Below are 14,116 nucleotides of genomic sequence, written 5' to 3' on the forward strand. Positions count from 1 at the left end.
TGCCCGCCTTGCGCCTGATTCGCTGTCTTCTAAATTTATGCATTGCAACGATATATTTAATTCCTATAATCTTAAAGATTTTAGTAAGCTTGCTGATCCCTTGCCACGAACCAATTACTTCTGAAATAGCTTCTGCTACAACGAGACTGTTCTGTGGAACAATTATTTTCCCTTTGTTATGGTCAAGCAAACTCTTTGACTAGCTTTCTGCGCCTGTTAACTTCTAACTGAAACACGGCATTCATGGAAAACAGGCTACAATTTTATTTCATTTATTTTATCTTTTTTTCATTATTACATTATTTTTAGTGCTATGGTAGTATTCAAACCTTGAAGCAGGTGAAACAAAACTCATAAATTATGAAACATGTGAGTTGTACCGTTTAAGGCAATAGCCGAATTAGGTCATAAATGTCTCGAACAGCACCCAAACTAAAATTTGAACCCTTAAACAGCTGCATCACTTGACTCAATGTTTGAATCATAAAGATATTTTAATGTTATGGTTCTAAACACCTTAAGCCGTAATGAAAGAAGAAAAAAGTTGTGAAGAACCAGGAAAAACGGCGGTCTCAAAGTGCCCTTCTTTGACCTTTAGAAATGTCATGTTTAAAAGTCAGAATCTCATTGGTTCCTAGAATCAACCCATAGTAACTCCCACCTTATTGGCTTAACGCCCTACAACCCACATAAAAGCACACACAACCACAAAGGTACATACGCTCCATCCTCGAAGACCCTGGGGCAGCTAGTCGGGGGGATAGAATGTTCATGGTGATAGTTTATTTAAAGCTCTTCTCGATCTTATAGTATAAACTTTCACCACGAACATTCTATTGTCCCGACTAGCTGCCCCTGGGTCTCCGAGGATGCATACGCTCATACCACTCACATATAAGCTATTTTGGAAAAAAAAAAAGCTCAAAAAGGACTAATCAGGGAATTTCAACACTTGCCAAAACGGCAAGGTCTTGCGCTTACAAGTTTAAGCGTATATTCTTGGTAACGTAGATGTCATCAACTACTTCATTCAATATGAATAATATATTAACAGCGGATTAAGAGGTACCTCCAAAACAGTCTTATCATCCCTGCGGAATTTGAGGCGAGCGCCCCAACTTTGAACAAGTTCAAAGAAGAAGAACATTAACGCCTCACCTTTTTCATAAAATAGTTTGAAAAAAAATGTTTTTAAACTATCACTTCTGATTTAGGCGATCGTGAACAGAAATTCAGAGAATTGTCCCCTTTCTACACAAGTGGAACATTTAGACACGTCGTCAAAGTAGAAGTTGACCCCAGAGTGTTGCACACAAGTCTTCCCACCCTCTCCATACCAGGTTAGAGCGGCATCTATGTTTGCCTCAAACACGTACCTGGTATTTGCTTTTAACGCGATCGGAGGTTCAAACTCAATATCAAATCCTAGATAATTTCCTATTTCACTCTCCACGTGTTTAGACAAAAATTTGGCTTGTTTGGTGTCGCCGAGTATCATGTTACCGCCCTCTTCATACATATCAAAGCTGGACAAACAAAATTCATTGTTTTTGCTTGCAAAGAGACGAACTGTGCACAGATTTATGTCTTTGTCAAAGGAAAATATTATATTGTCGATCCATTCGGATGAATGTGTCCACCCTTCCACCACCGATGAAAACCTAGAAACTCGACGCACAAGAGGATCTTTTCTACTTTCTATTGAAAAGTCAAGTGAAGTATTCGGTACAGAGTTAAAATACTTCACCAAGTCACAAGTCTCTTTGTGAGTGAGTATCCCACAGTCCAAAACAACGCCTGCAAACTCTTTTTGTTCCATCACGGGGAAACGTATTCCCTTGACGATCCTTTCTCCGAGAATCCTTCTTTTCACTGATCCTTCCGCTTTGAGGCCCCGCTTTTCACATTCCATTCCAGCCCAGCAATCGACAGCCTTGAACAATTCCACCTCCTTGATATTTAATGAATCTCTTTCCACTAATTCTTCAAGTACTGACCTCTCGATTGCCACGAAACCATCCGATTTTACAGCTTCCACCGTTTCGTTCTCAATAAGTTTCCAACAATGATCCAACGGATCTTTCTCTTCATATTTCTCGACCTGCGGTAAGACATGAAACACGCTTGACGCGTCCAGATTCTCTTTGAGGTATACAGAGCACTTTTTGGCCAGTGTCGGTAGCATGTATTTCTTCGCTAAATACAGCACTTCCATAACATTACCAGGGTTAAAGTTTGCCTCGTCGCTGTATATAAAACGGAGTACCTCCAACAGGCTCTCGTACTCACAATCAGGGATCTTAACACAATCTCCCTCTGCCATTTCACCATAAAACATGGCAAAGAACACTGGGCTACTGATTGCTAACACAAACTTATGCGCTGGTATCGTCTTGCTTCCACTTCCGCCTTCGCGACAAACCGCAAATTTCACATCGCTTAATAATTCTTGGTTGAAAATAGCTTTACATCTTTCCTTAATAGTACTTCTTGCTATTGTTTGCCAAAATTCCTCTCTTTCAGGATCCATAGACATGACTGGAATAAATATTGAACAAAAGATACCCCTGGATACAATTCTCAATAATCCTTTCAATGGGAATTTTTCCTTTCGTTTTGGATCACTCTTCATGTTAAACCATCACATAGTCTCCATAACAAAAGAGAGAGCACTTGTTTACATTTGTCTGTCTTTAATATGTCTGTTGTGCACTTGTAGCCTTTATTTATTTATTTATTTATTTTAACAACAACAACAACATCAAATTAAATACAAGTGAAAAGTGACAAAAGAAAGAAAACAACAACAAAAAAAAAACAAAAACAACAAAACAAAACAAAATAGCAAATAGCGAAGTTAAAAGGGGGGGAGGGGGTAATCAACAAATGTTTATACAGGGAGACTCCGCCCAAGGTCCAACCCCTTAACCTTTTATATACCATTTTTCATGAAAATGGTATCCCTTCATGTACCTTCTATTGACAAATGGTACCACTTTCACATACCTTGTTTAGAACTTTGCATCCCTTTTAACTGCTGTAAATGCACTGTCTTTTAAATAGGAATCAATCACAAAAAGAGAAAGTTTTCTCGACTTTTTAAGGCCATAAAATTCATCTGTTAGCCCTTTTGGGCCCTTTTACAGACCCAAATGACAGATTTCCCAACCCTTTTATATACCTTAACAGGTGAATTCCCTACCTTTTCATACCCCTGAAGCCTGAAAAGGTACCCCTTTTGGGCGGAGCCTCCCCGTATAGACCATTATAGGGAGTACCCTCCCCCCCCCCGCCCCCTCTGGTTAGTAGCAAAGCTGCTAAAGCTTGATGAACTATGTTTCATGAATCTGAGTGATGTATCTCATTTAATGATTAATCGTGTTATGATTTATTTTAGGTTATTTTAAAGATCATTGTACTTATAAAACGAGGGTAGAATTCTATTTTTCACATATCCATCACATTCCTTACATTGAACTAGATATTTTACATTGGAGACCAAGGGGCAGTTAGTCAGAAACAACGCATGCAATATTTGCTGCATGGAAGGTAATCCAAGACAGTCTTGGATTACGGATTCCACGCTGTGGGACCAACACGTTCTTCTGGCTCTAGACCATAACTTCCTATTCAGGCGAGTGTAAACAGAAGTTCAGGGAATTGCCCCTTTTTTACCCGTTGAGCCATTCCATCAAGGTTGTAAAATTTGAAGGTAACTCCAGAGCAGTGCATACAAGACTGTCCACCCTTTCCATACCAGGATGGAGGACCACATATGTCCGCTATAAGCCAGTATTTAGAGTTTGCTTTTAACGCGATCGGAGGTTTAAACATTACATCAAATCCTGGATAACTTCCCATTTCACTCTTGATCTGTCTAGGCAAATATTGAGCATCTTTACTTCTAATCAAATCAGAACCATCTGCCTGTATTTCCAAGTGCACACGATATTCTTTGCCTTTGTTACCAAAGAGACGAACTGCACACAGATTTATGTCTTTGTCGCAGGAGAGTCCTATCACATCACAGAACTTGGATGATTCCTTCCAACCTTCCAAAAACGATGAAAACCTATAAACGCGACGCACAAGAGAACCTTTTCTATTTTCTTGTGAAAATTCAAGTGAAGTATTTGGTACAGAGTTAAAATACTTCACCAAGTCGTTAGTCTCTTTGTGGCTAAGTATCCCACTGTCAAGAACAACACTTGCAAACTCTTTCTCCTCCATCACGGGGAAACGTATTCCCTTGACGATCCTTTCTCCCAGAATCCTTCTTTTCACTGATCCTTCTGTTTTGAGGCCTTGCTTTTCACATTCTATTTTCGCCCAGCTATCGACAGCCTTGAACAATTCCACTTCCTTGACATTTAATGAATCTCTCTCTACTAATTCCTCGAGTACTGACCTCTCGATTGTCAAGAAACCGTCCGATTTTACAGCTTCCTCTGTTTCGTCCTCAATATGTTTCCAACAACAATCCAACAGATCTGTTTCTTCATATTTCTGGGCCTGCGGTAAGACATGAAACACGCTTGACGCGTCTATGTTCTCTTGAAGGTAAACAGAGCACTTGTCGGCCAGTGAAGGTAGCATGTATTTCTTCGCTAAATACAGCACTTGCATCACATTACCAGGGTTTAAGTTTGCCTCGTCGCTGTATATAAAACGGAGCACCTCCAACAGGCTCTCGTACTCACAATCAGGGATCTCAACACAATCTCTCTCCGCCATTTCACCATAAAACATAGCAAAGAACACTGGGCTACTGATTGCTAACACAAACTTGTGTGCTGGTATCGTCTTGCTTCCACTTCCACCTTTACTACAAGCAGCAAATTTCACATCGCTTAATAATTCTTGGATGAAAATAGCTTTACATCTTTCCTTAATAGTACTTCTTGCTATTGTTTGCCAAAATTCCTTTCTTTCAGGATCCATAGGCATGCCTGGAACACCTTTTTGGAAACACCTTTCAGTAATCCTTAGGAATTTCTCCTTTCGTTCTGGATTACTCTTCATGTTAAACCATCACATAGTCTCCATAACAAAAAAAGTTTACACTTATATGTCAAAATGTCTGTTGTGCACTTGTAGCCTGCGGCGTGACAGGCGCTTGAATTAGGGAAGTGAAAGGGCATTTGCGCGTCCTTGGCGCTCCTCACTCGCCAGAAGGAAGGAGGGAGGACGTTGCATCACATTGGTGATGAGCATCAGCAGACGACGCCCCCAAGCCACCAAGACGTTGAACACCAGAATCGCTCTCTGCTAAAGTGTCTCCAGGATGCGAGCGCCGAAAACAAGAATTGCTGACAGAGCTTCCGCGCAAGTTACTTCAGGGCCCTCACCCTTCTCTCTAATGTTTGGACGGGAAGTGAGGACCAAACTGCCAGAGTTGAGTAGAGAAACTGTTGATCTTAATAGACAAGGAGTTCATGAGAGAGACTGGTCCAGCAAGTTGAAAGGGAAGGCGTATGCAGTGAAAATGAGGGGCGCTGTTTCCAAGTCTATTGAACTCGGTGATGAAGTGTTGCTCAGGGCGGAGAAGTCAAACAAGTTGTCAATGAGTAACTTCTGCCCTAGCCCTTTCGATGTTATCCGGAAGACGGGAGTGAGGTTACTGTCAGAGACTACGCCAAATCGGAGATCACCAACCTTGTCCCCAGGGCACTTTTCCCTAGGGACGAGGTTGGAAGATCACACGCAACGCAGCTTTCGTGAAGAGGTACCATGCCTAGAAGAGTCCCACTGTAAACGGCATTGAAAAAGTACCCGTTTGTGCTGGCGAAGAAAAGGTGTTAAGCCAAGAATCACTTAGCGCAGAGATAGATGAGAAGGAAGATAAACGAGCAGATGAAAGCAACAAAGAAACAGAGAGCCATCGACCGCAGGAGAGTATTCGTAGGTCTACGTGTCAGGATCGAAGACCTCCGCGATTTGATGACTTTGTTAATGTCGTGGTTAAATCGCTTTTATTTATTTTTTTCAGGTGTTGCCTCGTGAAGGAGGTTTAGGACCGATAGACCTGATGGTTTCGCGTTAATTTTCCAAAGTTCTGTACATTTTTGTGCTCTGGTTCTGTAAACGTTAGGGCTTTGTTATTTTAAGAAAAGGAAGGGATGTAGTGCCATATCAGCATGCGCTATGGGGATTATTAGTATGAGTTATGGGTATTGACTGTATAGTTGTATGACCATCCACTGGAGTGTCGGATCATTTTACGTTTCTGTGAAGCTGCCCACCTACCCCTCCCCAAATCCAACACTTTGCTCTAAGTAAGAACTAAGTGTTAATGTTGGTTTAGGGGAGGGGTAGGTGGGTGTTGAAGTGTTCTCCGAGAAGACACAACATACACTCAAGATGGCGGATGCAAATGAACACACTTTATTCCAGTAGGCATGCGCTAAATATAACCGCTGACCTGATGCTACACCCCCCCTTTTTTTTTAAGAAACAAAGAAACCTGAAATTACTGAATTTAACAAACAAACCGTAACAATAAAAAAAGAAACAAACAACAACAAAAAAAAGAAACACGAGACAATGTTGCAACGAGAGCAATGTGTCCTTTCCTGAAAACTGAAAAACAGAAAGCTTAAATGAAAAGCTGCAAAGTGTCTGCTTTGTATCTAATACTTAACATAGTCCTTAAATCTCTGCGGTTCCCTAATTGTCCGACCAGACCGTGTGGTAGTAGCCGTAGACATTCCGGTTGGCGGTGTTACAGGATTCTCGTGGGCCACTCTAACAGAGGATGGCTCAACTTCGGTGTCTGTCAGGTCCTCATCATTCAAGACTTCCGGTGTAGGGGTGATTTCCGGGATCTGAGACTCTTCAGTTCTTAATAAATGTCGACGGTTTCTTCGGTACTCTCCACGCTCTGTTTCAACCTTATAAGACCTGGGTGAGGGAAGAACCTGTGTAACTCTAGCAGGTTTCCACTTGTTGCCTTCTCTAACTCTTACAACCTCACCATCCCTCAAAGGGGGCAGTTCCTTTGCTTTTCTGTCATGCTGCAGCTTCTGCTTTCTCTGCCTTTCTTTTAACTTAGGGAGGACATCTTCAGGGTCATAGAGTTGAGGTTTCAACAAATCCTCAGTCGCTGGAATTGAGGTACGCAAACGTCTGCCCATTAGCATTTGTGAGGGTGACAGACTAACTTCCTCCAGGGGTGTATTTCGGTAAGAAAGGAGAGCTTTGTATGGGTCACCAGCTTTCTCCAGCATTGCTTTAACGGTCTTGACGGTTCTCTCTGACTGGCCATTGGATTGTGGGTACCCAGGACTTGAAGTGATGTGTTCAAAACCCCAGTCTTCTGAAAACTTCCTAAATTCTGCAGAGCTGTAACAGGGGCCATTGTCAGAAACGACAACTGAATGGACTCCATATCTCGCAAACTGGGATTTAAGAGCTGTAATTACTCCGGTGCTTGTCATTGACGGGAGTAAAGTCATTTCTGGCCACTTGGAGTAATAATCGACAGTAACGAGGTAGTTCCGACCATTCTTGTGCAGAATATCTGTGCCAACCTTAGCCCAAGGCAATGGTGGGATCTCGTGCGACTTCAATGGTTCAGGCTGCTGACTTGGTCGATTTTCTAGACATACAGGACAGTTTTTAATCTTCTCGGTGATCTCCACTCTCATCCTGGGCCAGAACAATACGTCCCGCGCTCTCGCTATTGTCTTGTTGATACCCAGGTGTCCCTCATGCAGTTTCTCAAGCATCTCTCCTCTCAAGCTACTTGGTACAACAATCTTTTGTCCCTTAACGATCAGTCCCTGGGCTACTGTTAATTCATCACGGTAATTCCAAAACTCCTGTGCATTGGGTGGGACTTGCCCTTTGGAATCTGGCCAACCCGACAAAATAACTTGTTGCAGGTCAGACAAAATCGCATCTTCCTTAGTTGCCTCAGCGAAACGGGCCAACTGGTGGTCAGAGATAACATCCTCTACTAAGTTTATGTCCAGTTGCTCAGCATTCGTCAGCTGTTCTTCCAAATGGGCTCGAGACAAAGCATCCGCTAAATGTAGGCTGTCTCCGCGCTTGTATACCACATTGATTCCTGGAAAGCGCTGGAGTTGGACCAACATCCGTTGCAGCCGTAAGGGTGCTACGTGTAAGGGCTTCTTCATAATTGCCTCCAAAGGTTTATGATCTGATTCAACGGTGACATCACGACCCACGATGTACTCTGCAAATTTGGCACAGCCAAATACTACTGCCAAAAGTTCCTTTTCAATTTGGGCATACCTTTCTTGAGTGGGCGTAAGTGCCTTTGAGGCATAAGCTATTGGTCGGTCTTCCTGAATCAATGCTGCACCCAGCCCAGTTGAACTGGCATCAACTTGTAGTGTCAGGGATTTCTTTGCATCATAATATCCTAAAATAGGGGCGCGGACAAGCGATTCCTTGATTGCTTTAAAACTAGCTTCCTGCTGCTCTTCCCAGTGCCACTGAACATCTTGGTGTAGTAACTGTCTTAATGGTGCAGTAAGGTCAGACATGTTGGGGATGAATTTACTGACATAGTTGATCATCCCCAACAATCTTTGTACACCAGATTTGTCTGTTGGCCTTGGCATTTCAACTATGGCTCTGACCTTCTCTGGGTCTGTCTTCAAACCGTCATGGGAGAACAAGTGGCCATGGAACTTCACCTCTTCCTGTTGTATATGGCACTTTGACTTCTTCAATCTGAGATTGTTATCTTTGGCACGCTGCAGAACAGCCCTCAACCGTGTATCATGTTCCGGCCCAGTTCGACCATGTATGATTATGTCATCCATGATGACTTTCACACCCGGCAGTCCTTCAAAGACTCCATTCTTTGTTGGTAAACTTCTGGAGCAGACTTAATCCCCATCGGCATCCTCAGGTATCTATACCTCCCGAAGGGGGTATTAAATGTCAGGAGCTTGCTACTCTCCTCGTCTAACTGGATCTGGTAGAATGCTTTTTCTGCATCCAAAGTTGAAAATAGTGTGGCTCCTGAACAACTAGTTGTGATGTCATCTACCACTGGCAAAGGGTAGTGTTCTCTTTTAATGGCAACATTAAGATCTTTAGGATCTAAGCATACACGAATAGACCCATCCGGTTTATCAACACAAACAAGGCTGCTTACCCAATCGGCAGGTTCATTCAAGGGAACTTTCTCTACAATGCCAACATTCTCCATACGATCTAACTCTTTCTTCAGTGGGACTCGCTTGGAGTGAGGAACTCGTCTGGGTGGGTGGACCACAGGAGGAACAGAGGCGTCAACACTAATGTGATATTTTCCTGGGAGGCACCCAAGTCCTTGGAATACTTCAGGGAACTCATCAAGAATACTGACACTTTCAATAGCATTTATGCGCTGGATTAGGCCCATACTCTCACAGGATGATCTACCCAGGAGGGGCATGTAATTTCCATCAACCACTTGAAAACATACTTGATACCTTTCCCCACGCACCCAACAAGGCAACTCACACTTTCCAACAGGTCTAATACAAGTTTTGGAGTAACTTTCTAATCTTGCCGAGGAAGGTTGCAAAGGGTTTTGTTGTAATTTTGTCATATGCGGCTTTGGGCAAGACATTGCATTGGGCCCCAGTATCTAGTTTAAAGACTTCTTGAACAGTTCCAAAATTGACAGTTTCAACCCAGTCTTTGTCTCCTGCATTGACTGCTCCAATGAACATAACTTCAGAGTCAGAGTCACAATCATCAAGAGTGTTTACCTGTTTCTTTTGTCTATCTGGGGTACGACACATCCTTGAAAAATGGTTCATTTTCTGGCACTTGTGGCAGCGTCGCCCGGCAGCAGGACATGAATCTCGGGCATGTCGAATACCACAACTCCTACAGGGCATTCCCCATTGAGGCTTCTGTCCTTTGCCGTCTACTACATCCACTTTCTCAACTTTGCTACCCTCTTCTTTTATGCTCTTCATGTTGTTTCGGCGATGCGAGCTGCTTGCAATGTTTTCTCTAAACTCTTTTCTCTCTCCATCAGTCTTTCTTTGGAAAGCGGATCCTTAAGCCCCAGGACTAACATGGATGTAATCCAAGATTCTTCTTTATCACCGAGGTCGCTGTTCTTAGCTAGTGTTTTCAATGCGCTACAGCATTCATCGACTGTCTCTCCGTCTTGCTGTTTCCGTTCGATAAACAAATAACGATTGAAGTGCCTCGAGGTTAGTGGTTCACAATGAGCTTTGAACTTTCCCTCGACGGCCTCAATTTTATCCCGATCATCCTCAGAATCCCACACAAAATTTAAAAAAATTTCCACACATTCCTTGCCAAGCACGTGGAGCAACGTAGCGACTTGAATCTTTTCATCCTTTTGATCGAGTCCGCTCGCAACTTTGTACAGGTCCCATGACATTTTCCAACGCCGCCATGCTTCGGCTTTATTTGTCGCTGTAGACAATATCAGAGCTTCAGGCGGTTTCAGGTGCTCCATCCCACTTCTGACACCATGAAGTGTTCTCCGAGAAGACACAACATACACTCAAGATGGCGGATGCAAATGAACACACTTTATTCCAGTAGGCATGCGCTAAATATAACCGCTGACCTGATGCTACAGGTGTTTTCCCAGAAACGTCAAATGATCCGGAGTGTCTAATTTATTTGTAAGTCCATCCTATCTTTAACAAGAGCATAAATTTCTAATTTTCAAACTGAAGTTAAGAAACGAATCTCCTTTAATACTGTTAACTACCGTGATTTCTCTTTCTATTTCCTCTGATTTAGGTTTGGTACCGTTTGTCTCGATTAGTAAAAAAAAAATTTCCGTTTGACTTTCACCATCACGTGGCAAGTCATAAGTGATGAAACATTGAGCCATCCGCGCTGAATTTTATATCTATTCAGAATTATGTATTGCTTGCAAAATGAAATCTCTACAATTGCCTGTCATTTCAATTGAACAAGGATCTGTTTATGTTAACGTGCCCACTATCTAACAGCAATATTAAAGGTCTTTGTTCTTTGTGTTTGAACTCCTGATTCAGTCGAGTGTAAAAAGAAATTCAGAAAACTGTCCCCTTTCGACACAAGTGGAAACCTCACGCGAGGAGTTGTCAAAGTAAAAGTTGACCCCTGAGTGATTGACCCAGCACTGCCCACCCTCTCCAAACCAGGATGGAGGACCATTTATGTCCGCACGAAACACATATCAAGTATTTGCTTTTAACGCGATTGGGGTCACAAAGTCAATATCAAATCCTGGATAATTTCCCATTTCACTCTCCACGTGCCGGGACAAAAATTTGGCTTCTCTAGTGTCGACGATTACCATCTTATTTTGCTCTACCTTTATGCACAAGGTCACAGGAAATTCATGGTCTCTGCTACCAAAGAGACGAACTGTGCACAGATTTATGTCTTTGTCGAAGGAGAGTACTATCATATCGTAATATTCGGAAGAATGTTCCCAACTTCCATGATACGCCAACGATGGAAATCTGGAAACTCGGTATTAAAGGAGAAACTTTCCGTTTTACTTTACAAAAGTCTGAGTCAAGTGAAGTATTTGGTACAGAGTCGAAAAACTTCACCAAGTCGCAAGTTTCTTTCTGGGTCAGTATCCCACAGTCCAGAGCACTTTCAAACTCTTTCTCTTTCATCACTGGGAAACGAATTCCCTTGATTACCTTTTCTCCCAGAATCTTCCTTTTCACAGATCCTCCTGCTATGAGACCTTGCCTTTTACATTCTCTTTCAGCCCAGCAATCGACAGCCCTAAATAACTCCACTTCCTTAACATTTAACGAATTTTTCTGTACTAATTCTTCCAGTACTGGCCTCTCGATTGTCATGAAATCATCTGATTTAATAGCCTCGTCCGTTTCATTCTCGATCATTTTCCAACAATGTTCGAACAAATCTTTGTCCTCATATTTCTGTGCGTGTTGCAGGACATGAAACACGCTCGATACGTCCACATTCTCTTGAAGGTAAACAGAACATTTGTTAGCTAGTGACGGCAGCAAGTATTTCTTTGCTAAATACAGCACTTGCATCACATTTTCCGGAGTTAAGTTTGCCTCGTTGGTGTATATGAAAGAGAGGACCTCCAAAAAAATGTCGGAACCACAATCACAGATCTCGACACAATCTTTGCTCTCTGCTATAGGCCCATAAAACATAGAGTAAAACACTGGACTACTGACCTCTAACACGAACTTATGTGCTGCAATCTTCATGCTTTCACTTCCGCTTTGGATTCCACGGAACACAAATTTTACATCGCTCAATAATTCTTGGTTGAAAATAGCCTTACATCTTTCTTCAATGGTACTTTTTGCTGTTGTTTGCCAAAATTTCTCTCTCACAGGGTCAATCGACATTATTTTTAAAATGTCGATTAAATTAAGCTGGGGTTAGCTGGTTTTTTGCCTTTGGTTAACGGCTTAAGCAAAACTGAAAAGGGGCTGATGAAGAAAGGTAAAAACGATTGCGTCATCAATGAATTAAAATTCATGTAGCAAAACATTCAGTGTCTTGCTTGGTGTACTTTAATTCGCTGCTGACGTCAATGCTTGCTAGACAGTTCTAGTGGAAATCACTCCACATGGCCCAATATAGAGGGTCTTGTAACACCAGACTTTGGAGTGTGGATCCACTACACTTTGTCCGTTGCTCTTCACCCATACGACATGTACCCTACTGGTATAAATAAATAATAAAAAAAACGTTTTTCAAAAGCTGTATATAATTAGTATACCGTTACATCCGTTCTTTATAATCATACTAATACAGATTTATCAAGATGAAATGTGCCTTATGATCTTACTGTAACGTAAATTAAGAGAATTTGCTTGAACTACAAATTAGCCGTATTTCATAAACTGATACAAGGTGATTTGTGAAGCTGAAATTATGCGAAGTGGTATATAATAGTAAAATTATCTACGTCTACAGTTTTACATCATCAGTAGCAGTTGATCACTGTGTTTGATCACAAGGCGTTGAGCCGACTCTAGTTCAACGACTTTGCTTATTGCACAGTTACAGAAAATGAAATTAGGTAATTTATTTTAAATGTGAAAAATTAAACCGTCTTTTGATATTATTACTTTTGATATTCTTTGATATCAACCTTAGACATAACAGTGAGAGCTTGGAAACTATGAATATTTAACAGTTTTTCACAGTTCTTTGAAAAGCAAATCCCTTATTCCAAATGTCCTGAGCTATTTCTCATATAAGACTGACGTTTTTTGCTACAAGAGTAGTTATTAGTAATTCATCTCTAGCTTAACGGCGACGTGAAATTAGAAAACATTATTTTGAAAAATGATGGAAATAGTTGTAACCGCTATTAGGCAATAATGAGATAAAAATGCTAACAATTGCAAGTGCTTATGCTTACATAATAGACATTAAAGTGGAAGACCTTGGGTAACAATGACCTCAACCAGGTTTTGGCGTCCAGCGGTTTTAGTGAAAACAAGGATTTGCCTAGGGTGCTCAGTCTCGCGGGCTCATAAAACATGATCCATTAAAGTAGCTTGCGTGGCAGGCACCACATATATATATCTAGGTGCCGATTGGTTTGTTGGTTAAAGCGTGCAAGGGGGACACGCTTGCGTCCTCAAAATGTCTCCTTTCGCCCTAAAAAGAACCCGGCGCCTGACATAATACTATCTTTACTTATATTACCTGTCATTTGTATGAACCTTTTTTACCAGTTTAGTAGACGGTGTGTGTATCATTTCCAGCGGAAGATAAGCTTAGAAAAGTCTTGTACTTACAGTTATGTGGAGGGCTAAGCTAGGCTTTTGAAATGAAGGCTCTGAGCCAGGAAGGAACCCACCAAAAGCAGTGGCTGCCTTGCACATATCAGTCATCATCTTGTGAAGTCGAGTATTCAATGTTAGGAGCAACCTCTCCATATGAGAAAGCCATCTCGGTGTACTTGGCAGTGCCATGGACGATTTTTTAAGACTGGAATCCAACACTGTGTACACACACAGAGTAGAGAAAGTGAGTGAGTAATTATGCACACTTTAATCTTCACGTACTGAATGTATGCCTACGAGGAACTACGCAGCAAAGCTGTTTGTTATAAGTATAGTTACAGCGGGAGTTACAGTTACAATGATTGCCTTCA

The 14,116-nt window shown here is 41.8% G+C and overlaps 3 protein-coding genes across 3 annotated transcripts; all 3 read right to left on the reverse strand.

Annotated features, from left to right (window-relative positions):
- Positions 1–287: 287 nt before the first annotated feature.
- LOC140951692 (BTB/POZ domain-containing protein 6-like) lies at positions 288–2,715 on the reverse strand. The gene has a single exon (XM_073401001.1). The coding sequence runs from the start codon at positions 2,630–2,632 to the stop codon at positions 1,211–1,213; it is 1,422 nt and encodes a 473-aa protein (XP_073257102.1). The 5' UTR covers positions 2,633–2,715; the 3' UTR covers positions 288–1,210.
- Positions 2,716–3,381: 666 nt separating this feature from the next.
- LOC140952573 (BTB/POZ domain-containing protein 6-like) lies at positions 3,382–4,955 on the reverse strand. Its single transcript, XM_073401999.1, has one exon. It carries the CDS (start codon positions 4,945–4,947, stop codon positions 3,631–3,633), a length of 1,317 nt encoding a protein of 438 aa, XP_073258100.1. The 5' UTR covers positions 4,948–4,955; the 3' UTR covers positions 3,382–3,630.
- A 5,851-nt stretch (positions 4,956–10,806) lies between these two features.
- On the reverse strand, positions 10,807–12,391 carry LOC140952804 (BTB/POZ domain-containing protein 6-like). The gene has a single exon (XM_073402251.1). It carries the CDS (start codon positions 12,348–12,350, stop codon positions 11,352–11,354), a length of 999 nt encoding a protein of 332 aa, XP_073258352.1. The 5' UTR covers positions 12,351–12,391; the 3' UTR covers positions 10,807–11,351.
- Between the last annotated feature and the right edge of the window lie 1,725 nt (positions 12,392–14,116).

This window comes from Porites lutea, chromosome 11, assembly GCF_958299795.1.
Source record: "Porites lutea chromosome 11, jaPorLute2.1, whole genome shotgun sequence".
Classification (NCBI taxonomy): domain Eukaryota; kingdom Metazoa; phylum Cnidaria; class Anthozoa; order Scleractinia; family Poritidae; genus Porites; species Porites lutea.